We start from the raw sequence: 26,836 nt of genomic DNA, 5'->3' as shown, positions 1-26,836 counted from the left end.
GTTTGTCATATAATAGAGTCTGTGTTAGTTACATGCCTGATCAAGCAATGTTTAACTATATGTGTAAAGAATATATATTGTGAGTATTGGTTAATCTTCTATATAAATGCATATAAAATACAAGGTTTCACACAATGATTATGTGCTTGTAGATGCTAAAGTTAAGTAATCATTATTGAAGGATATTTGTCAACACACCCAAGGTATAATAAACGGTTAACTCTTCACCCCCCATTGTTTAAAACCTGTAGCAGCTTTGTGTACACTGTGTTAATAGTTCTGAATGAATAGACCAATAGAAATGCTTTGAATTACTGTGGAGTAAACTCTTCTTTTACATTATTAACTTCTGTCTAAAGTTAAGAGCAGTGCTGTGTTTACCTGTTGGGCAGGTGGTCTGTAGTTTGTGTGTTTGCTGAGGGTGGGCTGTGGTTTGGGTTATTCATGTTCTGCTGCTGTTTAGCCGTTGGGGATGGGTTGTGACTTGCACTAAATATTCAAAATGGCGGAGAGAGCCTCAGCGAGTCAAGATGAGCGCCTGAGAGCAGGTAATCATTACATTTTACATATTCATAATCCTTCTCCTTCCCCACAAGCGGCTTCCAGCAGCGGGGAACGAGGCGTAGATACCCGGCTTCAGCTCACAGCCGCGCGGACCAAGAGATTTCAGCTCGAAAACCGATATTTTTACTGACTTTTAGCGAGCTAGCGATAGTTAGCTACACTAGAGCACAGTTAACTACCGCGGGTTCAGCTGCAGCGGCAGCAGCCCGAGCTCTGCGCCCGCGCGCCGGTGTTTTGCCGAGTTCTGCTAGCCTGTTAAACCGTGCTACCCTATTGTATGTTTAACTGTAAAAATTCAAATTATTAGGGCATGCTGCATGCAGCAGAAGTGTCGGTATGATATTTGAATACCAGCTTAAATCGCTGTATCAGGATAAGAGTTTTACTTTCTTGACCGGGGTTACCCACTTTTAGGGAAAAAAACCCACTTGAAAACAGTTTAAAAAAAATGAATAAATAGAGCTCTGCGCATGCGCAATGCCGCTAAGTAGCACATATCGATGGGTAGCAGAACTCGACAGAACACCGGGCTGTGTACACACGTTACCACACGGCGAGCTCAGCTCACTGGCCGCCTTTAAACCGGCGCGGACCGTAAACTTAATAACCGTAAAACAAGAAACGGCGGCGGCTGAAGTTAAAGAAAGTGGCTGAACCTGTTGTTATCGCACACTTTGTGACCTAGGTAGTGAGCGGGTGGGCTGGGCTTAGCTGGCCGGCTAACGGCTCCCGAACTGTGGTGTTGTGTCGATTTGTTCTCCCTGGTCAAGACAGGTTACCATCATGTATTATAGTGGATATTTAGCTAGCTAGCTTATAGGTCAGGCTGCCTAAATAAACTGGTTAGTAGGTTGAAAGGGTCTGAAAGGGTTAATAAAATCGTAATTAACCGTAAATCGATGTATCAGGGTAAAATAAGAGACCATTTAAAAATAATGAGTTTTTTGATTTTACCAAATTGAAAACCTCTGGATTATAATTAAGAGGAAAATGGATGATCACAAGCCATCAAACCAAGCTGAACTCCAAGAGTGGCATAAAGTTATCCAAAAGCAGTGTGTAAAACTGGTGGAGGAAAAAATGCCAAGATGCATGAAAACTGTGACCAACAAATAGGATTATTTCACCAGATTTCTGAACTAGTTTTCTTTGTATTATTTGAAGTCTAAAAGCTCTGCGTCGTTTTTGTTAATTCAGCTATTTCTCATTTTCTGCATAGAAATGCTCTGAATGACGTTTTTTTTGGGGGGGGATGCTGTCCGTAGTTTGTAGAATAAAACAACAATGTCCTTTTTACTCAAACATATATGTATACATAGCAAAATTATATATTATTTTTGTAATCAAATCGTGATTTACCCTTTTGTGACACTCAAACATTTGTTTAACACTATGCTGAGAGTGTATAATGCACTCCGGGAAAAAAAAAAATCATTATTATGAAAAACACAAATAAACATGTGCAGGTTTGCGCATGCGCACTGTTGGCAAGTAGCACATCTCGATGGGTAGCAAAACTCGACAGAACACCGACTTGAGTTCTTCAGCTTGACAGTGCCTGGGACACGATAACTAGCCAGCTAACAAACAAACACAAAAGTGTGCAGCTAAATTTGTTAACTTAACTTTAAAATTCACTAGCGAGCGAGTTATCTGCAGTGCTGGAAACCGCTGTATGTGCTCGTGTGGGCTGAGCCGCGTTTACTCTGTTAGTTAGCTAGTTAGCTTGGCTGGCTAACTTTGGTCACTTCTCATTCAGAAATATAGCTAGCGTTAACACAAGAGTAGCTTGAATCAGAGTAGCCTGTTAGCTACCCAAAGCTACTAGTTAGCTTGCTAGCTTTCCATTTCTTCGGATAATGCCAGCGTTTATGCTAATCTTTAGTTAGCTAGTACGTTAACACTGCAGTTTTAGCTTCATTCCGTTCAGAGTTTTACCCTCCTGTTCCTCCGCTGCTAAGCTAACTTGGCTACAGGACTTATAATGTTAGTGTAAAATACAACGCTCTAGTTTGTTGCTGAAGTTCTGAGGTAAAACTGGTCGAATACGCCTTTAACTCTTTTATACTGTTTAGCTTTTCATTATCTAAGCCAAGTAGCTGCTGTTTATCCAATTCCCAAAATGTCATTTGCATGGGGCTTGTTTACCACACTCACGCAGTATACAGAGCTCCCTATGAATATTCATGTAAACAAACACTGTGATCATGAATGATTCATTCCTTCAAGTGGATTCTGTTTTGCATTGGACTCTTTTACCCGAAGTGGAAAATAGTTTTTTTTAGGGTGTGTGCCATGCCAGCATGGGTTTCATTGTGTAGGTTAGGGGTGTGCCATGTCCTACCATACGCAATAATACTGCCAACTTTTTTAATGTCGAAAATGATGATGATCTACAAAGCAAATGCTACTGTGGAAAAATGTAAATGCAATTTACAAGATGCATTGCTTTTCCTCACTGACATGCAGAATATGTGCCAAAATGAAATGCAAAATCACTATTACATTGCATTTCCCTGCACTTTTTCTTTTTAATTGAGAAAACAATACACAAGAATTTTCATTTTTAAAACCAAATGCTGAATTCGTGTCAGAATGGCACACAAACCTCCTCAGTCAGCTCAACTGCATTTTATTCCACTGTGAATCAGCTGACAATGACAGCAACTCGCTCTGTCAAAGTAAATGCACAGAGCAGGGTCAGCAGATGCTGAGGACCGTAGTTCACTTCAACTTTATGCAGAGTAAATCGCAACAGAGCTCCAAACTTCATGTGGTCTTCAGATTAGCTCAAGAACAGTAGAGTGTAGAGAGCTTCATGAAATGGGTTTTCATGGCAAAGCAGCTCCATCTAGGCCTCACGTCACCAAATGAATGGCAGGCCAGTGGTTACTTTTGGCAATATAGTGAAAGTAAATAATACATTTTACCCATTTAAGGTAAATCATTGCATCAGGGTATATTGTATAGCTAATTGAGTTAGGATTACACAGTTTTCCCCCCCCTTCATTTAAATCGCGATTTACACTTTTGTGACACTCAAGCATTTTTTTTTATCGCTAAGCTCAGATTGTATAATGCACTTAGGAAAAAAATAATTATCACGAAAAACAAAAAACAAAAGTGCAGGTCAGCACATGCTCCTTGTTAGCAAGTAGCACATCTCGACAGAACACCGGCTTCGGCTCTTCAACTTTGTAGTGCCTGGCACACAATAACTAACCTGACTAGCCAGCTAAGAAACAAACAAGTGTCCAGTTTAGTAAAAGAGATCTGCACTATGGTTAGAGATCTGAATTGCATCCTAATTTAATTACCACCATATAAAGATGATAAAGCAAACATTTGTTTAAAGTTGCCAATTTAAAGTTGTTTTCTGTATTATCTGTATTATATTATATTATTCTGTATTATTATTATTATGATCTTACAAAATTGTTTAAATTTTTTAAAAGTTTCTCTTAATTACGATCTAATGTAACACCAACTAATTTTCTTTTTATAGTTTTAGAGTTCACTAGTTAGGTCTGCTATAGTTAAAATCTGATTCTTTTTTTCTGATTTTCTTTTTTTTGCATTTTTTGTTTCTGTTTTATATAATAAAAATAAAAAAACCTTGACTGATGCATTTTTAAAACATAATTTAACTTGTTGACTTGTTGAAATATATCATGTTTTCTTTAGAAAAGTTTATGCCGGCTTTAAACAAGTGATCAAAGTATGGTTAAGTTAATTAAAAAAGAATTATGTTTACTTGCATGTTTGTTTACGTAAAATGATCGTCACCAATATTTGACCTGTTTGCGCAATGACCAATGTATCTATAACTGCACTGCATTCCCAAGCTGTTCCCTGAGGTAACATTTTTATGATCAGTTGTCATGCTATCCCATGACTGGAACAGTTGAGGGTCAGGACGGCATACTCGGATCTAAGATTTCAGATACAACAGTCGTGCAGATAACACTGACTATAAAAGCAGGTTTATGACCTTCTGTTTGTACTGTCACAATACATAAATATTTTTCAGTTGCCTGTTATATTGTATATCAGGTGTGATGTAACATGTGGTGCCTGCACTTTTCCAGAGTAAGCAGTTGGAAACTGGATTAGCAAATACTGAACTAACCTACTCACAGTTGCTACCAGGGGGTTTCCCAGTTTTACAAGTGTGCCATTCAAACCGAAGAACATGCAGAAAAGAAAACACAGTATCCCTGCCTGTTCACACTGAACAGCTGTTGTGTAATTACACCGTCAGTCCATGTGCTCTTTGAATAAAATATATATGTTTGATTGTACTTACAGGTGAGGATTGGATCATTTCTGAGTTTTAAAGTTTGCACGCTGTTTAGTATCAGTTGATATGTTAGCCTACAGTGTTTGCTGTTGTTGCTTACATTTTACATGATATAGGGTTAGGGCTTCTATATATCAAATTATTCTTGTTTAATTATTTACTGTTACAAATTAAATAAAACATTCATCTTCTCTTATTGTACTTAATATTAGGCAAGTTTAGTGTGTTTTTTACCCCATTACAAACTGGCTGTTTTGGAGCTAAAAGCTGTGAGCTGACAGCAAGGCAGCACAAAGCAAATCTAAATCAATGTACAGAAACATTTTTACGATTTAATCTTTAATCATAATGTGTGTTAATTCACAAAATGTTTTTAGTCAGGGCAGTCTTTCAGAAAATCTAAAGTGTGACCAGGTTCTGTAATTGTACAATGTACAGGTTCAGTGTGTGCTTCCTCTTTCAACAGTTACTATAACAATGACAGCAGTTCAGCTGAGACAGCTTTGTAGTTGAAAAGCTAAAAAGAAAAAAAAGATAGAGAAAAAGAAAGAGGTGAGGGAAACGTCATTTACATACTGCCAGGGCGAAGGCTTCAGAACCTTAATTGACACACAATGCATTATGCAAATGTTTTAATTAATGCGTTTAAAATTTGCAATTAATTGGCCTTTCATACTGTTGGATGCATAATTCAAAGCAGATAAGTGAAGGATGGGAGGATTATAAAGAATGTGCCGAGGCAGAGAAATTAAGTATTCAAATAACAGCCTTTTAAACATAGCTATGCAAAACATTTCTGGCACCACTTCGGAATGAGCTGCTGAAACTTGAGCTACTTCTATCTAAACATTTGTTATTGGGCTTACAACGAGCAATCATAACTTCATGACCACCCCCTTGTTCATACACCCATAATTTGAACTTATTTGAAAATGAAAATAGCGTCAAAAACAGACACCTACATAACAGACCATTTTCTTAAGCCCGACCCAGTCTGAGGAAAATGGTGGGAATTCTCGGCTTGAGTCGGCCAGAGTTCGAGTCAGGCTTCGCTTCGGACCCAGGTAGAGAATCTAAACTCTTAGTGGTGGGTCATTTTTCTCAGCACTGAAGTGACACTGATTAGCATGGTGGTGTGTAGTAGTGTGTTTTTTGTTCTGTTATGAGTGGAACAGAGAGAGCAGTGCTGCTGGAGTTTTTAAACACCTCAGTCTTAGGCTGCGTCCAGAAACCCCAAAAGTGTCTCCTTTTTCCTACCGATCCTCCTCCTCTCCTCCGTGACCCGGAAACTGATTTCGTGACGCCATCTTGCCGCCTGTCCGAATACCGTAGGAGACGAAAGAAGCCGCTTAAAATCCACCTGTAGTAGGCTTCCAATGGAGGTTACATCAGTGTATCCTACTCCGGAAGACTTTTAAGGATTTTCCAATGACATCACTGCATCCACGCCCACAGAGCACGCGAAAATGGGGAAGGCAATGCCCAAATATACGTCATAAACATATTAATTAACTAGGTTCCTTATCTAATTAAACAGCCAGTAAAGCAGTAATATAATTTATAGTTTAGATAAACTGTATGCTCAGTAAAACTATATTTATGACCCTATGTGTATCATGTTATACATATAAAAACATATATTATTTATAATATATATATATATATATATATATATATATATATATATATATATATATATATAATTTTAATTAATTCATTTACTTATTTATTTTAACTTAGGGACTGATGAGGAACTGAATCCCTCATAAGGCTGAGGTCAGACAGGGCTGCCAGAGTCACTGGCCAGAGATGCGGCCAAAAATGCGGCTGGGAGTAAACAGGATTTTATTAGAATATCTGAATTTTTAGCTGTGTGTGATAGTAATGTTCTGAAACGTGCTGAAAGTGAGCGTTGTGATTGGCTCAGTTCAATGTTAGTCAACATCCTATCTAAAAGGGATCAGCTGTCCCATTTACCCAATTACAGCTCCTTCCCTCCATCCCTCCTCCTCCTCTCCTCGATTCCTCCACCTTCTTCCGGGGTAGGAGAGGAGGAGTAGGAGAGGAGGAGTAGCAAAAGTTTCTGGACGCAGCCATACTAAGAATATGGACTAAGAATAGTCAACCAACACTTTCCTGTGGGCACTGATGAAGTACTAGAGGATGACCAACACAATTGTACTGCAACAGATTAACCACAAACTGTGTAGCTGATGGTTTGAAGTTAGGATAAAGTATTCTGAGGAGTCCTCCTTCATTAGTTTGTCCACTTTGTATAATGAAGGCTAGAAATATACATGTCAGAAGTTTTGGACGACCCCGTTCCCCCCCCTTTATTTTTTGCCATTTAAGCTCTTCACGGCCAGCCAATAAGTGAAAAATGGTACAAAATCCAGTGTACAAAATCTTGCAGTAAACTGCCTTGTAGTATTGTAAAAATATATATGATAATAATAATATTAAACAAAAAGTAGCTATAGAAATACTTTAATTTACTTTTTCTATACTTTTCGGTACTAAAGCCATATTGGAGCAGATCATGTTACTTAATTCCTTAATGCAGCATTTACACAACACACAGCACATTCACACTTTCATCATAATAACTAAAAAAAACACAAACGCACTCACTGTACACACTGTAACTATTAAAAGTAGAAGTCTGTTTTGTGGATAAAATACAGAAGAATACAGAGAGCAGTGAACACTGTTTTCTACACCTTCAAATAACTCCTAGAACCTGATGAAAACTGATCCAGGAAGACCTCTGGCTGACCTGCATGGCAATGCCTGGGGTGGGGGGCTGGTGAACAGTAGGACTTTGGCTCTTGCTCATGAATATTCATACATGCAAACATATTGGGCGAGGCTTTACTAAATACTAATTCACGGGTTGATGTAGACACTGTGCTTTTCCTGCTCGACTTGTTTTTGTAAATATCTTTTTTTAATTTTACAAGATACTGCAGACAATGGAGGTTGAGGTTTCATGTGTAGCATGCATATACAACTCGGAGAGACCTGTAGTCTTTCACAAAGAACAAGAAAAAGGGTATTTTAGCGGAAGGAGACCTTTAGTGTTTGATTCTGAGTATTAAAGCAGCTTTTGTTAACATTTCAATGTTTGAAGCATGCTTAAAAGAATGCGCCAAAAAAACTTTAGCGAAATGTAGAGAAATATTTTGAAATCTCCATTTTGGCATTGCAATATTGGTTAAGGGACATTTATGTGTACTGGCTTTAATCAGGACCACTTGTGGCTTAACAAGTCAAAAGTATTGATTTATATTGTATGAAATCAGAGTTTTTCAGGTAACAGTAAACCTGTTTGGGTTGTGTATTGTGTTTCTGCTGTGCATTTTTCTGTTGGCATTTGTTGGACATTTACATCTGGTGTGTATCTCAGGGTGTGTAAATGAAGTCACTCCGATGGGCTCTGGCTTGTTTTGAGGCTCGCCGCGGTGGTCGTTTGCAAATGAATTCCTGCATTGTTGTCAGGGTTAAGATTGCATGCTGGGAAGGTTTTTCTCCCTGTCTGCTTAATTAAAACAGTCACACTCGGCTGGTAATTGGGCTTGGTTTACTTCTCCCTGGCTGTTGTGCCCGTCATACCCCCCGCCCTAAAAGCTATCCAATTAATATGCTAATGAGCAGATAAATATTTATGAAAGTTGTGAATTATGCAGAAAGCTTTCAGAGGGCTCGGCGAAATGAATTGCTTGCCGAACTTCAAAGCCACACTCCGCTAACGAGCGACGGGGTGTGGGATTTGCATACGGCTTTAATCAGCTGCATACTGATTAAGTTTCATTATGGATGCTACAGTTCCAGCTGCAGTCTTTGTCTCTCTGTGGTTCTGGCGGGAGGAAAGAGAACTTTGCCATGCGCCGGCTGTAACTGTAACCGTTACAGCTGGATTGAGTGCAGGAGCCAGTGGTTTCTTTTTCCTTTCTTTTGATTTGAAAGATCTATAGATTTTTTTGTTGTTTTATAGCTTAAAAAGGTGCATTTGCAGCTGATTTGCAGAGACTGAGATCATGCACTCGGCTGCTTCTGGTGAGTGTCTTTTTGTGGCTCGTGGTTTGGGTCTATAAATGTTTGTACTGGATATGGTTTCTATAGGTGGCTTTTATATCTTGTTAGTTAAACCTAAAGGATTCAAATGTCAGTGCTAAAAAAAATCCTACAATTTTGTTTTTAAATGGTGACAAATAGGCTTTTCAGCTTAATCCTGATGGTATTCGGGAAAGGCGTAGAAATATAGATATAGTGGGTTTAAGTAAGATGACGCTTTACAGATCAAGTGGTTACTCTTGTGTTCACTGAGATTGTGTAAAAACTAGGAATGTAATGATGCACTCTTACATTTCTTAAATGTATAAAAAATGCAAAAATCTCTATGTATAAATATTATATATGTCTGGTTTTACGCTTAAACTAACTTCTGTGCTGTTTAATTTCTTAATAACTCACTTTTTAAATAAGTAATTACAGTTTTACAAGACTGTGATTCTAAGCTAAACAGTGGTGAACAGAAATAAATGTATTACGTAAATGTAAATACCCGAGTTAAATAGATTTTTCTTGTTCTACTTTAGTATTACATTTTTGCCGACTTTAATTCATCTGCATTTTAAATAAAATATCCTTTTATTTAACTACATCATCCAAAATCATCCAAAAATTGCATCTTTTGGCTTGTGAAGATTGAATGGCTGACCTCAAAACTCATGCCACTAAATGCTGAGTGGAGGCAACAAGCATTTGATTGGCTTAAAAAAAAAGACAACAAAAAGCATTTGTGTGTTTCAGTTTAAAATGATTAAAATTAGTGACATGTCCTCCGCCCTTTGCTTACGCCCACTGGTTCTCCGGCCTGCACCAGTAGAATTCTGTCTTCTGGTGTTTAAACAGTGAAATCTCATACAGCTGCATAGTAACAGAACATGGAAACAGCTGTTCCCGCGATGCACATTGTAAAAATGTTCATATATTAATTTTTATAAATATATTTTGGTGTTTTATTATGTATTGTTTTTTTTAAATCATATGATTTGTCAGATCGAAAATCCTTAGCAATTTAAAGTTAAGGGCTCTTTAAAAGGGGCTTTTATATTGTCAGTATACTAGTGCCATAACATGTAAATGTAACATGTATAACATGTATGAATGTAAAAAATATATAAAAAAAGGTATATCAAAGATGTTATGGTTTAACAATACTGTATTGATTGTCACAATATAATTCTTTTTATTGTTAGTTCACAAGATAAAGTAAAGATTGGCTTCAGAAAGTGGTTCATTTAGTTTTGTGTTTAAACTCATCGACTAGATAGCAGTGTTGTTCTCTGTTATTAGATACCATTGTTCTGATTGGATAAAATGTTACGGTTACTTTTCTTTTAATCAGTTTAGAGCTGGACCATTTATTGATGTTTTATCGTATTGTGATACATTTTCTTATCGTATTAACAATATGCCTCAGAATGCTGACCCAACTGTACATTTTATTACAGTGTGTGAAAAAATCCTGTTAAATTTAATCATGTGCAGCAGAAAGTTTATATAAATCACTATACTATGCATGAAAGTATATAAATAGAATATTTTAAAAATCTGTCACTCCTGTTGAAAACACCTTAATCTCTGCCACAGAGGCTCTGAGGTCACTTTAAGTCTATGTTTTTCTGACCATTACCTTTTTTTTTATGCAGATTCTACAAGCAGTCCGACACAATCACGTAAAGCAGCAGCCATGGACAATGGAATGCAGGGAATCCACGGTAAATCCTCAGAAGCATTTCAGCAGTTGTGTAGCAGCTTTTCTTACTGTTTATACAGGATTGAGGCTTTTAACAGGTATGTTTCCCCCTTTGTTTTTAGTGGTTCAAACTAATGGACTGGACTTACAGCAGAAACCAAATGGACAAGCAGCAAGTGCAATCAGCAACGTGCAGGCACAAGCCTTCCTTCAACAGGTAATGGGAAAGATTCCACACAATATAGAGTAATTATAAAGATGCATAATGATGTGCATCAGAGAGATGTCTAGATCCAGAAAAAGTTATATTTCTCTAATTGTGGTCTAAGTTCTAGAATTTGTAAAAACCTAATATCTTTAAAATAGCTAATTTACAAAAGAAAGAAAAACCTTATATAAGTCAGTGTAGAAAAAATATTATTATTAAAAACAACTTTCAGATTCAAATTATGTAAAAAAAAAATTCATGAACCTACAAAACTGCAGACAAGAGCTTTGTGTTGGAAAAACTTGGCAATTTGATTAGTATGGATATGATATATCGTAATACTGTAAGCAACGTGATATATCACAATTAAAAAACAACTGAAGCCTAGTATAATATCATATTTATAAAACTATTTTTATACATGAGGTGGAACGAAATTATGATCTCACGATCCAGTTTACACCCAAGAGCTGTTGTTAAAATAGATAAAAATAAGATAACAAAGAACACAATAAAAATAGAAAAGAACAAAATAGATAAAGATAAGTACTTGCTTTCAAGTATATGGCGAAATCACAATATGTAGTGTCAAATTATTTTTTAATATTATTGTGTATGCTCCTAAAGCTCTGGAAAAATATGATCAAGAGGAAGATGGAGCCATCAAGCCATCAAACCAAGCTGAACTGCTTGGAATTGTTCATGAGGAGTGGCATAAAGTTATCCAGAAGTAGTGTGTAAGACTGGTGGAGGAGAACATGCCAAGATGCATGAAAACTGTGATTTGAAAACCAGAGTTATTCCACCAAATATTGAAATCTTAAAACTGTATTGATATGAACTTGTTTTCTTTGCATTTTTAGTTATATCAGGCATTTCTCATTTTCTGCAAATAAATGCTCTAAATGACAATATTTTTATTTGGACTTTGGGAGAAATGTTGTCCGTAGTATATAGAATAAAACAACAATGTTAATTTTACTCAAAAATATACCTGTAAATAGCAAAATCAGAGAAACTGATTCAGAAACTGAAGTGGTCTCTTTGAATATTGCACACTACTATATCCTTACTTTTTATACCACTTTGCCTCCCACATCCATGTTGTTTGCTGCAGTGGTTTTGCATTTTGTGTGCAGTAATGCAGTAAAGGGCTGTTGTGAATTTTAGGTTCTATAGTAAAGCTTCTTTCACCCTGCAGGCAAGTCAAAGCAGTTTACTGAGAACTTGTGTGCATGAAACAAGTGTGAGCGAGTGGTATGTTAAACACTGCTGCAGTTACTCTGAAACAGGTGGAGGAGAATATGCAAATCTATGCAGAATTTATATGCGCTGCATAATGCCCTCATTTGTGAAACATGAGTAGAACGAACAGACGCTGTCCCACACATATACACACACACACACACACACACACACACACGTTTGTGTTCAGTGGCTGTTTCTGATCATAGTTCCAGAGGCTCTAGATCTACTGTACCTATTGTTTTCATAAACACTGAACATCACAATCATAATGTGCTAAATGAAAGTTAACTTGGACTGTTTTGGAGTGTTTATACATGTAGTTCAGTTCTCTTGGTCCAGACCTAACAACGAAATAATACATAATTACATTTTAGTTAGGGCTGGGTATCACCACTGATTCACAGAATCGATTTGAGGTCCAATTGACATTTGATAAACCCTATATTTTGATAAAATATATATATATTTATATGTTCTCATACCCATGTGAAGGAGCAGATTTGGTCAGTTCAGGTTACAGTGGGTGTGTCTGCTCTAAAGATCAGTGTTCAGTTCAGTGGTGATGCTTAAGAACATGAGACGTGCTGCTGTTTGGCTGAAAAGTCGGGTTCTGCCGTCACTGTGTGTTTTTATAGAGAACGGCGTCTGAATGAGCTTCGTATCTCTCCTCTGTGCGCCACACTTTATTTAGAACGCAGACAATTGGTCTTTGAGTTTCCTGCACTGCAAAACCTCAGTCAACGGCTAGTATAGTTTAAAATAAACCCTGTAAAAATGAACTAGTTCTCAACAGTGGAACAGGTCTGCCTCTTACTGTAATGCAGCGTAGTCTATATCGATATAAACGATATTGTCTCGTCTTATATTGCATATGAAAATATATCGATATTTTTTAAATCTCGATATATCGCCCAGCCCTTACATTAACCACTAACCGCTAATGCCAGTCCTCCAGCCTTAGTGGAAAATAGTGAATTGCTTACATCTGTAGCTTCATTCGAATTAAAAAACAATCACAAACATGTCCACGCAACGAGCCGAGATTACTGATCCTTTTTTTTATATATACCATATCGGAACAAAATTTATCTTGGAGTGAAAAATTCTGAGAAATATAAGCATTTTGGAACCACTAGCCAGCTGCGGTTAGCGCTAGTAAACGCTGCCCGATAGCGGTAAACTAAGGAACCCTGAGCGTTCCGGTAAACCAGGGCGATATCAGCTAGCGGTTCGTCACATGTGGCTTGTTTTAACACGGTAAACACGCAGACTACAGTCCGATATACTTACCTTTGAACATGAAAGATGAAAGAGCTAGCGCTGCAGTTAGCAGCTAATGCTAGTAGCACTGCACTTAGCCTCAGCACTGAAGAAACTTTACTGAAACTTCTTTATAATGCTGCACTTAAGCAGAGTGTTTTTACTGCTTCCTACAACCTGACTGGATTATAAATTGCACTGATAATTTTTGGGAACATTAAAGTTAAAAGTTAAGAGTTAAAAGTTATAAGAAATATCATGCTAATTTTTCTTTTGCATGAAACATAGGTGCATTCCAGGCACCCAGTAGTTCCCTGTGAAGCGGATATACCAGTATGTTTGTGTTTGAATATGCCCGTGTTAATATTTTATAACAGTAAATACTAGAACTATATATTAATCCAAAATGTTTTTTCTATAATTGATCTTTGTTATTTTATTACTTTAATGCTTTACCACCGAGAAACTTGAAGTACTTGAAACTCTGCATGCTGGCTCCTCCTGCTGGTCAAATTGGTGCACAGTTCACACAGTTCCATTAGTATTTTTATTGTTAAAGCTCAATTTTATTAAATCAAAAAACAGTTTTTTTTTTTTTTGTTTTTTTATTATTATTTTTTTTTTTACCAGAGTTATAATATAATCTCTGTTTAATTCTACTTAAGGCTGTTGCCACATGTTTTTAGGAATGTTGCTTTTAATTACAAAAAATGCTGTGAAATTACGGCAGTTTCTCTCTGTGCACTTTTTTGTGAAATAAAATGCTTATACATCAGCTAATTCTTCTTAAGTGCAAATTGCTTATCAAGAAATGTTATCAAGAATTGAAAATCAGTTTGTTTTATAATATTTTCACTAATATTCACTGATTTATAATATTTCTCTCTACAGTTGAGCCTGAGTTCAGCGCTGCAGCAGGCTCAGTTCCTGGCAGCAGCTGTGCAGCAGTCGGCAGGCCAGCAAAGCAGCACCACTGGAGACAACATTTCTGCCTCTGCAGCCACACCTGTCACCCAGATCCCCCTCTCCCAACCAATCCAGATTGCTTCGGTAAGAAACAGAGTCTGTTTAGGTGTTTAATCAACTACTTAATGTTAAAAAGAGAAAGTGTATTTTAGATCTATGTATGTGGAAGATGGGATGTAATGTAAGATTTATTGTCAAGAATGAGTGATGTTCTAGTGTGTTGTGCCGTTTACGAGAAGTGGGTCAGACACAGCAGTGCTGCAGGAGTTTTTAAACACTTCAGTGTCACTGCTGGACTGGGAACAGTCCCCAAACAGCATCCTGTGGGCAGCGTCTTGTGGCCACTGATGATGAACTAGAAGATGGCCAGCACAGATTGTTGAGCAGTGATGAGCTTCTCTGACTTTAAATCTACAAGATGGACCAGCAAGGACTGCAACTAAATGGTTTTATTGGTAGTTCCGATTAGTCGATTAGTCAGCAATTATTTCTGCCTAGGTCTGTGCTCTCCCTTTTTTCCTTTCTCTATCTAGGTAATTTAAAAGTGAAATGGCTGATACTTGGTAAGGAAATGTGTACCATATTTTTGGACTATAAAGCACACTGGATTATAAGGCGCACTATGAATATACATCCAGAGCTCGTTTGGCTCGTTTGAGACACACCTGTTCCTTAATAGTGTCACATAATGCAACTTATAATCCTGTGCACCTTATAGTGCAAAAAATAAAGTAAGTTTCTTCTTTGACCTGATTGGTTGTAACATTGGAACTTATTAATGTTATGTGATTACTTTCAGCAGCTGCAGCCTTCAGGCCTGAACCTGCCGCAGTTTGTGTTTGTGCAGCCTGGCCAGCTTCAGCCCACCCAGATCATCCTCTCCCCTTCACCTCAAGGCCAGACTGGTATGAGTGTACACCAGACACACAGCATAATGCATGTTCTGATGCCGTGCAGCATTGAATAGACTCCAAATTATTCTGGGCAGATGTTATTAAATGTTCTGCTTGGGAGGAAGAGACTTTATTAAGTTTCCAGCTCTGCCTCTAAGGATCTGACCAGCTGCTGCAAACTTGTGTTCACTCTCTAGGAGCAGAGCTAACTATGCATAATGTACACTGAGTGGAGGCTGCCTGCAGTTTGGATAAAAGGCAGTGATTCATATCAGTTTCCAATTCAGTGTATTAAGAGACCTGAATCTGTTTATTTTTCTACATTGTTTTTTTCTTTTGTTTTTCAGGTCTCCTTCAAGCCCAGAATATTTTCACACAATTACCTCAAAGCCAAGCCCATGTCCTGCAGTCTCAGGTCACACAGATGGTCTCTACACAGGTCAGGAACTACACAGCCCACTTCCACTACTTTTCATTCATCATGTTTATGTTTATAAAGAACACAGACTATGATTTAAGACTGGATTTTAATTAGGTTTAAGACTGTCGTTTTAATGAATTTTAAATTGACCTTGCATTATAAGATGGACGTCTTTTCTCAATTTTTCACAGGCAGCAACCCCTACTCGAAAGATAGCTGCCATGCCTGCTCCTACACCCCCCACCCCAAAGCGTGTAGATGTTTCTCTAGGGGAAGAGGCCAGTGACTTAGAGGAACTAGAGCAGTTTGCCAAGAATTTTAAACAGAGAAGAACTAAACTGGGCTTTACTCAGGTACCCTGAACATTCTCTTTAATGTAAAAAAATAACTAAAATGTTTTAATCATCTCAGCAGCTTCATAACATCACTCATTTCGTTCTGTTTGACTCCTAGGGAGACGTGGGCTTGGCCATGGGCAAACTTTATGGAAATGATTTCAGTCAGACCACCATCTCCCGCTTCGAGGCCTTGAACCTGAGCTTCAAGAACATGTGCAAACTGAAACCTTTGCTGGAGAAGTGGCTTAATGATGCAGGTTGGTCTCACTTTTTTTTTTTTGATCTCTTCATTCTTTGGACTTTGATTAGTGGTTATTGTACTGCAGATTCTGCAGGTAAAACTGCCCTAAAATCTAATAATTTCAGTTTATACATATACAGCTCTAATAAAAAAAAGGAAACCTCTTAAAAATGATTTACTAAATTGAAAACTTCTGGAATATAGTCAAGAGGAAGATGGATAATCACAAGCCATCAAACCAAGCTGAGTGTGCAGGACTGGTGGAGGAGAACATGCCAAGATGCATGAAAACTGCGATTAAAAACCAGGGTTATTCCACCAAATATTGATTTCTGAACTTTTAAAACTTTATGAATATAAACTTGTTTTCTTTGTATTATTTGAGGTGATCTATTTTTCATTTTCTTCCAAAAAATGATCTAAATGGCAAAACATTTTATTTGGAATTTGGAAGAAATGTCTTTAGTTTGTAGAATAAAACAACAATGTTCATTTAACTTAAACACATACCTGTAAATAGTAAAAGCAGATTAACTAATTCAGAAATTGAAGTGATCTCTCAATTTTTTTCCAGTTCTGTGTATTTATATATATTTATACAAACAGAATAAATGTCACTTGCCACTTGGTTTTTCTGTGCTTTTAATCATTTAAAAGTTCCAAAATGTTTAAAATAATAATAATTTACACACTTCACAGATGCTTACTAACGATCCCCCTCCATATCTCCCTATAGAGAACATCACATCAGATTCTGCAGTCGCTAGTCCCAGTGACCTGTCCCCAGGCCTGTGTGAGGGCTTGAACCGCCGCCGCAAGAAGAGGACCAGCATCGACACAAACATTCGCGTTGCCTTGGAGAAAAGCTTTCTGGAGGTCAGAGGCTCCCATATGCCACTAGGAGTCAGGCTACACACACAGTACACACACAATACATAGCCATTTTTATTTTTTATCAAAGAGCCACTAAACCCTAAAACATATTTTTTCAATTAATAGCTGAAATGTGTTCCTTGAAGACTTGCACTGTGTATTATTACAAACAGTAGTAAGACAGCAGAGCAGCAGTAAATGTAATGTGTGTGTTTGTGTGTATATAGTGAGTTAAGTATAGTTTAAAGTGATTTTGTGCATGTTTGGCCAATATAGTAATGTTTTTGCTTAATTCTCTTTTACAGCAGAGTCACAAGCCTACCTCTGATGAGATTACGCTGATCGCGGATCAGCTGAACATGGAGAAGGAAGTGGTGAGAGTGTGGTTCTGTAATCGTCGGCAGAAGGAGAAAAGGATCAACCCTCCGAGCAGCAGCGTATCCAGCACACCGGTTAAAACCATTTTCACCGGCTCTACACCGGTAAGCTCTAAAAACAAGCTGCAGTACTTATTCATTTATGTGAAGGCGGCAGCAGTGAGGCCTGTACAGGGGTATCTCAAAAAATTGGAATATCATTGAAAAGTGAATTTATTTCAGTTATTCAGTTCAAAATCTTGCGTAGTTTTTTTAGTGATTTATTTCAATCATTAATTTCTTTTAATGTTGATGACTATGGCTTACAGCTATAGAAAACCTAAACAACATTATCTCAGTAAATTAGAATATTATGTAAGACCAGTTGGTACTTTTAACAATGTGGGCAGGTGCCAAGCAAGAGGCATTTCATCTCTGTCTAACAGGGAATTTTACAGTAGTTTTATGAAAATGCAGATTTCATTTTCCAGCAGGACTTGGCACACTTCCCACACTGCCAAAGATACCAATTGGTCTTATGTAATATAAAAATTTTGAGTTTCGATTAGCCACAGGGCCCTATTTTAGCGATCTATAGTCGAGCTAAAGGCATGTGTAATACTCTTAATTAATTGTAGGTGTGTTTTCGGCGTAACGTAAAATAAACCAATCAGTGTGTCACATGTCAGATGTGCTTTGACTTTGGCAGATTGGAATTTTAACGGCACAGTGCTTCTGCGCTTTTCAGCAGAGGGAACGGATCTGCTCGATTACATTGTGAAGGTGTACGAGCAGGTCATTTACGGGAACAGTGATATTTTATTCGGTGTACTATTTTCTGTTTAAAAAGTTGTCTTTGTGCACTGCTATATGTTCATGTCCATGTGTGCGAAATGAGCGGTGGGTGTATACGTGTGTGGTGCCTGCGGCGCACCTACTTTGCGAAGATAGCAATGAATATCTGACGGTTAACTGTTGTCAGGGTTTTAATCAGTCACTGGTGCACCAGTGTTTCCACTACCAAGATAACAATATGCCAGAAATTTATCTAAACACGCCTCGCTTTTAGACCACCACACCCATCAGCATAGATCTATTTGTAAAGTCTGTTGCCATTTTAACAGCACAGGTGGAAGGTATGAACATAGACTGCTTGCGGGGTGTAAGAAAGCAATAAGCATCAAGATGCGCCTTGTTTTACGTTCTAACTGTTTACAGGTGTCCACTGCATCGAGTGCACTAACTATAAACCCTGCATTCCCCCTGGGTACCTCTGTTCCCAGCCTCACTCTCGCTGGTAAGTTTCTGTTTGACTTTGTTGATGCATAGGATTCCAATTTAACGAGTGTTTAAGCATTTCTTATATTTTTTACTATGACTTTTTTGAATTAAGTAAAGTTTTGTGAAAATTTAACATGTGTAGGAGGAATTACCCCCCACAGTGAACAATGGGTGGTAAATTAATTGAAATTAGGGGTGGGCAATATTCTATCGTATACAATATATCGTGACACAGAAATATCATGATATTAAAAATCCATATCGTGATAATAGGGCTGTTCTGTCTTAAAAGTAGTCTATTATTTACTGTGAAGCTTTAGGTGTATTTATTGTATAATTGTTTTAGTTTGCAGTTTATATGCATGCACTAAATATTCTGCAATACTATTTGCTGCATTATATTATTTTATGCTATAATATTTATTTTGCCACATTATGATTATTCTGTTATACTATTATACTATATTCCTGAAATGAATGAATTATTTTAGTTTTCCTATATCGCCAAGTATATCGTTATCGCAAAAATACATTGAAAAATCGTGATATTATTTTAGAGCCATATCGCCCACCCCTAATTGAAATATCCCATCACTTTAAACATGCCAGTTTATGCTGTTATTCTAGCAGGTACCAAACTAATAGAGACTTTTAAGAAATTTCTGCAAACATTACTTTTTAAACTAAAATAGGAAACAAAAATTCTTCCCACCGTTATTTCCAGGTACAACTCTGGGTCCGGTCACCTCAAACACAGCGTCAGTCATTTCTTTGGCACCAGCTATCGCCACTCCAGCTTCAACGATCACATCACCATCACTCACAACCTCTGCCACTGCCGTAACCCTGAGCAGTTCTAGGCAGAATGCAGTTGCTGCATCTGAGGCTGGTGCCACCATTGCAACAGCAGCACAGGGTGCAGGTCAGTTTGTGGTGACGCCAGCTGCGCTGGGTGGAGCTAACCTGGCCGCCATGGCAGCAGCAGCAGGAATCATTGCGCCCTCCCAGTTAACGCAAGGGTGAGTAATGAATCTTCAATCATTTTTCTGTGTGAGAGCAATTTATGCATTTGCAATATGAATCACCTAGATATAGTTGATACATTTACTGTATATTACTTATATATGGATCTGGATATAGAAAAGCGTTCTACTTGATACTTAATAAATCAATTTAAGTTTAAACTGGAGTGGTTTGTTTGTGACGAGTCTTTACTCTGGTATATTGCCTAGCAATGATCAAATGCCATTTATGATTTATTCATGTTAAATTGCACAGAAACACAGGACCTTCTTCTTGTATTTACTCATTTTATATTTGCAGTCTATTCTGAGCTTTGTGTTAATTAATGTGGTCTCTGCCAGGGGAACATTACTGAGTTTGGCTCCAGCAGCTCTTGGCAATGCTCTGAATCCAACAGCACTAATGAACAACTCCACACTGGCCACCATTCAAGGTTTGTATATGTATATCCTGCTTTTTAGTTGTGTATTGTATACTGTCACGTGTTAAACAGGTTGAATAGATTAGGCAGCAAAAGAACCGTCAGTATTGGAGCTACAAGAAGGCTTTGTCAGAACATCTCCAAAACATTCAGGTTGGTTTTGTGGGGCAGTTTTAGTGATATCAGGGAGAACCTGTGCAATATTAGGCATGTGGTTTTAATGTCGCCATTGCTGATTTGTTTATTATAGTTATAGTTATAGTTGCACCCAGAAGGGAGGACACAGTGCTATTCAGGAGGACGGCAAAGGTTACCAGGGACAGTATATTAAGTTTTATACTGATATGGGCAATATCAGTAGCCATATGGGCAGCCATATGTGGAAAACAGTGAGGCATAGTTACTTTGAAAAAGTTATCCGATTACTGATTACCCCTTTAAAGGTTACTTAGTTACTTTATGGATTACTTGATTTTAAAAGTAACTAAGTAACTATAACTAAGTAACTAAGTAAGTTATGTTTATAACTTTTAAGTTACTGCTGCCGTAATAAAACGGTTTTGCTAAAACTCACTTTACTGGAAGCTTTGCTCCACCTTTGAGATTTGTTCTGCAAGTGTGCCACTGCGACTCCAAACATTGCTTCACATTTGACGTTGTGTTTTTGAAACTAGGTAGCACTTTGTCTCCAAGACAGAGTGAACAACCAATAGGGGTAAACACGAGGTAACCGCATGGCCTCTATCCACATGGTTGGACACGTGCTTGTAAACGCACTTGTCGAAAGCTGTGCACCTCAGTCCAGCACAGTTTTGCACAAATATTTCCAATTACCGCTGAATTTACATTTTAATTCCAGAAAATCGCTTTTCTTAACTTTTTAAAAAGCCATATATATGCCTGATTAAAGGGCAGTTTACTGTTGATTTGCTTTTTTCCACGGTGCTGACAGCACATGGGTGCTGTCGGGGCTGGTGACGTCATGGGCCCTGTATTGTTTAATATCGCGATATATATTGTCGAAAAAAGAGCAAAAAAAAGAGCAGCCATAGGTTTAGGTTATAAGGCTTAGATTACCATTATAAATGGTCAGATTAGAGTAACACGTTACTGACATCGCTGGTGGACAAGCATTTTCCTGTTGAAATTTAGCTACGATAGGGCTGTAAAAGTGCCTATATTGAAGACCAAAGGTAATATGTCATGTGGCATGCAACAACAAACCAGTGTTTTTGGTGTTGACCATGATGAATTCCCAGTTTTTCAGTCTTAATTTTTAATCCTTTATTGTTCCTGGTAATCGTTGTAGAGTGTTTCTTATGAATAGCACTGTAATCTTTCTTCTAGATGCAAATGTGTTTTTGATGATGAGTGTATGAAATGTAGAAATTAGAAATACCTAGCTTAACATTACATTTTGGGAAACAATTTTCAAATATCATCTGTCCAATACCAATACTGATAATTTGTTCATTTTTTTCTTTCAGCACTGGCGTCTGGAGGAACATTACCTATCACCTCCATCGACGGAAACGGCAACATGCTGTTTGCCAACACGAGTGCAGGAGGTACAGGTCCCAGCTTGGTGACCACCCCTCTTTTCCTGAACCCCTCCACTCTGTCACTTCTCCCCACCAGTGTATTGTCAACAGGTGGAGTCACAGGTGGGGCTCTAAACCTACAGGTGACCAATAGCATGCACCAGAGCGCTATTGCTGCAACAGCATTGCCAGTCAAAAGCATCACTGTGGCCTCCAAGGCTCAATGAACTTCTGGCTTCTTCCTTCTCTTTTCTTAGACTTTATTTAATCCCTGTGCTATTACCAAATATTGAGACTTTTTATTATTACATCTATTCTTTAACCTTCTCCTCCTTGTGCCAGGAAACTATTTTTCCTTTTTTCTGGACAATGCGGACTCTCTTTCTTAGCAAATTGTGTCTTAGGACCTAAATACGTTTTTGACTGTACTCGCTGTACTACTTGTGGCACATGCTGAGGAAGCAGATGTATTATCTTTATCTTATATTTTGTTTGCATGGGTTGGAGGGTCTTTTTTCTTTTAAAAAATCAGCTTAAAAAAAAATGACACACTCAACCAAAAATATAAGACTTTTTTGATAAGTTAACAAACTGAACGTCCTTATATAAATGAGATTACTCAGCACAAGAGAGTTTATATTTCACTTTGTACAAGGTTCCTTTTATTTCTGGGCCTCTTTGTTTTTAGGTCCATTGTAGAATATTTCAGATTTACAACCATGATCATTTCATATATTTTATAGTTTAATTTAGATATGTTACTGAAAACTATTGTCTTGGTGGATGTTTCGGGGCTTTTTAAAATTGTTATTGTTCTGACTATTGCATCACTTTATGAACTCGGTTAGAAGGCTTTAAAAAAAAACTAGAAATAAAACACAGAGGCTCTGGTTCAAAGCAGCGCCTCTTCAAGAGCAATGCAAGTGGTCTTTGTTCTGTTGAACCATCGTCTGCAAACACTGATTTTACTTTTAGCTCTTGATCAATGGGACAGTGACTCAAGGGTGGAGGTTGTCTGTAAACAGCACTGATTTATATAAGTAACAAATGTAATACAGGAAACATTTATAGTGTGACACTTTATACAGTGTTCATATGTTTTTTCTGTAACAGATCTGTAAAATTAGTAACATTTCCACTAATTTGGTTTTAAAAGGTAAGAGAAACATTTAGGCAGTTTCTTTATTAATGTAGCTTTGCACAATAACATATTTATCCTGTCTTCCCTCACAAATGTATTCTTTCATAGCTACTGTTTCCAGGTTGGACAAAATTCCCATACCTTTCACATGAGTGTAGTGCAGAACTAAAAGCTGGTTCAGTGGTGAAGCATGTGTTCAATCACATGCTGTGTGGTTGTTTTTGCTAACGCACAACAGATATGTACAAGTGGTGTTAATTGATAAAAATTATTTAATCAGATTAATTAATGACAATATAAAATCAATTTGCTTTCTTTAAAGTTTGGGATAAAAAACTAAATGAATAAATGTGTAGTGTTCTTCTAATGTGGCTTCTAATTAGTAAAGGTTGTAGGGAGAGTGTTAGACACACAAACAATAAATTTCAGACCCGGAAGCTTAAATGGATCACAGCAATGAGTTAGTTATATTAATTATATTAATCTATATTTATCAAGCATAATTTAAAAAATACCAGTGTGTTTACATCCCTAGTTAAATAAAAGCTAGTTAAAGCTTTCTTGTGATCGAAAAATGCAGTCGCCTTGGACAGTGGAGCAAAATGTATAAACATTGAACAACTTGAGCTACTGCAGTCCATTATCGCACTAGGTTTGAATCAGCCTTAAGTATGTATGATTTGGCCCTAGAATTAAACTTTTTTTTGTTTGTTTGTTTGTTTTTTCCAATTTTATGAGCTTTGCTCTGATTGGCTGCTTCACAGAAGCCACATAGCATTGCAAAGGAAAGCATTGACAGTGCAACATTTCTTAAATATCCTCTGTGCAGACTCTGGTGGCAGATCACCATATAAAGCAAAAGTGTATTGAACCCCATGATGAATAAAACCACATAATCAGCTACACACAAACAAAATAAATGTGATTGGAAATTAATAAAACACACTATAAATAATGTGGGTTATTAAACAGTAACTATGAAAGAATGAGGAGCATGGATAGGTCATGTTAGCTGAGCAAAAGCTAATAATAAAATTTTTTTATTACTTTTTTTTTTATCTCTTTTTAAAGACTAGCTCAGCATTTGAGCGATGGTGTTGAGGCAAATAGATCTGATAAGAAGTTTCAACCAAAGTAAACTGGTAGCTGCTAAATTTCAATAGAAATAGAAATAAAAACAAATTTCATAAATGACTTTAAATAGACTGAGTAGATCAAAAATGCATGTGTTGTAGGTTCAGCATCTACCCGAGGCTGTTTATCATATGTACATAAAGACTGTTGGACTTTGTAGAGAGTATATATTTTTGTAGAAATACCTCAGCAGCATTTAATACTAAAGCGTAATACTGATGTTAAAGGCATTCTGGATTTGTGGAAATATATATCTATGGTTTTTAGATGAATAGCGCAGCTTTAGATGTGGCCATAGAGCATTCCAATGATTAGTGATGCTCACAGTTACTTGAATGTTGTAGGATGAGTGATTTGTTACTCCAGCGTAGAAAAGTACTTCAGTTTAATAGAATTATTACACTTTACCATTGGCTTTAAACAAAGCTAACCAGCTTTTCTAAAATTCTCTGTACCTTTTCTATGTGCCTGACTAACTGCTGTTTTATTCAGCAGCTGTTCTATTCACCCCCTCCCCTCCTCACTGGCCTTAATAATTAACAATGCCTATATAACTATTTAGAAGAGACATTATAGATTAGGGTTATCTTTAAGGCTGTGTTTAATTTTATACTTGGCACCAAAGTCACTTCTAATGCTATGCAATTTATCTAAATGACCAATTAAAAACACTGCACAAGAGTCAGGTGATCTTGTAATACTTGGGTATAAAGTACTTCTTTTTAGCTGTGTGGTTTAAGGCCTATTCACACAAAGTATGATCTTTTTTTTGGGGGGGGTGAGGGAAAAAATAAGTGCAATTTTTGAACTTCTAACACAAAGTCTGACATTTTTATATTTCTGGGAAAATCCATATTTCAAACAGATTTTTTCTCTTTTTCTTTTTTAGTAATAAATTACATCAGTGTCCTGGCATTATTACCTCTACAATATCTATTATTATATTATTCTAAAAATAGAGTGGTCTGGTAAGTATGTTTGATACAGTAACTTTCTACATTTTGATATTTTTTTCATAAGTAATCAAAAATACGATATGATGAAAAACACAGAATTTCACACAATTTATATATATTAACTTGTATTAAAAGGACTCTTCTGCATGATCTGTGCAATTTCACATTTGCACCAGAGAGGATCTCCAAACCCCCAGTCCCTAAAACTTACGTAATGTTGCTTTAAAAAGCACCAAGGATGCACCAAATAAAACATTATGGTCGAAACAGAAAATGGTCTTTATAAATTATTACATCATTTTACTTCTGTTATCTGTTTTCTTTAACCTCAGATTCATAGAAAAAAATTACATGGCATTGCAGTTAATCAGTTTCAGACTTGGTGTTATAAGTGTTATCAATTCTATAAATTGATGATAATGTTCTTTGGGAGCCTTTTTAATTTTTATTTTACAAATCAGATCAGACTGTGTGAATAGGCCTTTGGACTTTTTTTGTTACAGTACTGATTTACATAAGCAACACATTATCACAGAAAGACTAAATACTACTGCATTGCTAATACTACTATTGTGGGTCTGTAGTTATTTTTTATTTTATTTCAGTTTCTTGCCAAATTAAATGCCTTCTTCTAATGCATGTATGTGCTCTGTCTCTCAGTAGGAATACTCCTTTTTTTCTTGGTCATTGAAATGCTTGTTTTTTACGTTTGTGTTGTCTGTCTTTTTACTGTCTTTTATTTTGTAGTTATCAAAAAAAAATAAACTATAGGTCTAGGTTTCAAAAAAACAAAAGTCCAGTTAATCTGTGTTATTAAGGAAGAAGAGTACTAAATTGGTCTTAATAGAGATTAAATTCACTTCAGGTTTCTCCACTTAGGTCATAATTATGAAACACTAGAAATACCAAAGATTTTTATGACTAACGACACACAGAATAATCCCCCTCCCCTTACAAACTCAAAATATACACTATGTGGACATATGTATTGGGACACGTAATAATTAAATACAGGTGATTTTAATAAGTTACCACAAATGTAAAAAAAAATATATATATATCTGACATTGGTGAAAGAATGGATGGTTCTAAAGAGCTCAGGGGTGCTTCTTTGTCCTTAGTCACAATGTTTGAGTGTAACAGACCCTTTTGTACAATTGTATGGTTTCAGATTCATAAAAACAGATTGGGGAAGGCCCTTTTCTATTGCAGCAGAAACATGTAGGCTTCCCAATACATTTGTCTACATAGTGGACCCACATCTGCTATTATCTTAATATTAAAGAACTGTTTTATTGTGTATTTAATGAATTTGTACAGTACCTTAGTTTTAAATTTAATGACTTTCTACTTAACCTTAATTTGCAGTAGACTTTCATAACCCCCTCTCAAATTAAATACTGTAAGTGTTACTAAACCAAAGATTCTGTCTTTCTATTGTTTAGTTATTTCATTCCTTTTTTTAGCTATAATTTGTGTCATTTAAATCATCGTAGCCTCTGTTCGTTCTTTCCACACTGCAAGGATTCTGATAAAACAGGGGTGAGTGTAAGAACAAGACATTTTTGTGTTTTGTTCTTAAAAGTGGCCTTTTTTATATTTTGGAATCTAAGCATGTTCTTATCAAGGTCAATTGTTTTTATCACTACAGAATGTGTTTCATTTAACGTTTTATTGTTGTGAAAGGGCTGATACAGGTTTTTTTTTTTTTTTCAGAAATAAATAAAATGCACACAGATAAGACTGTCCTTGTATTTTAATCTAATGAATCATTAGGTCATTGATGCTGTATCCTGCTGTTTGTTTTATTTTGTTTCATTAATGTCCTTGGCGTAGTTTTTGTTTCTGTTAGATTATGAAAGATGCTGTAGCTGTGTATATATCATTAAATCATTTTCAGTGTGTTGTCA

General features: G+C 36.7%; 1 protein-coding gene across 4 annotated transcripts; it reads left to right on the top strand.

Moving 5' to 3' along the window:
- The first annotated feature begins 407 nt into the window (after positions 1 to 407).
- On the top strand, positions 408 to 26,836 carry pou2f1a (POU class 2 homeobox 1a). 4 transcript variants are annotated; one of them, XM_049469815.1, is made up of 14 exons: positions 408 to 548; positions 10,579 to 10,647; positions 10,748 to 10,842; positions 14,233 to 14,391; positions 15,107 to 15,212; positions 15,548 to 15,639; positions 15,813 to 15,974; positions 16,075 to 16,216; positions 16,937 to 17,076; positions 17,382 to 17,555; positions 18,648 to 18,726; positions 19,435 to 19,729; positions 20,075 to 20,166; positions 21,642 to 26,836. In XM_049469815.1, the coding sequence occupies exons 1-14, from the start codon at positions 503 to 505 to the stop codon at positions 21,920 to 21,922; spliced, it is 1,932 nt and encodes a 643-aa protein (XP_049325772.1). In that variant the 5' UTR covers positions 408 to 502; the 3' UTR covers positions 21,923 to 26,836. The 4 variants fall into 4 exon arrangements, with proteins under 4 accessions (XP_049325772.1, XP_049325773.1, XP_007254905.3 ...); XM_049469816.1 differs by having other exon boundaries at positions 410 to 548; positions 15,110 to 15,212; positions 17,379 to 17,555; XM_007254843.3 differs by having other exon boundaries at positions 410 to 548; positions 17,379 to 17,555.

The sequence above is a fragment of the Astyanax mexicanus genome, chromosome 21 (genome assembly GCF_023375975.1).
Source record: "Astyanax mexicanus isolate ESR-SI-001 chromosome 21, AstMex3_surface, whole genome shotgun sequence".
NCBI lineage: Eukaryota > Metazoa > Chordata > Actinopteri > Characiformes > Acestrorhamphidae > Astyanax > Astyanax mexicanus.
Note: the sequence above shows the minus strand (reverse complement) of the source record. Positions and strands in the feature narration are given on the sequence as shown.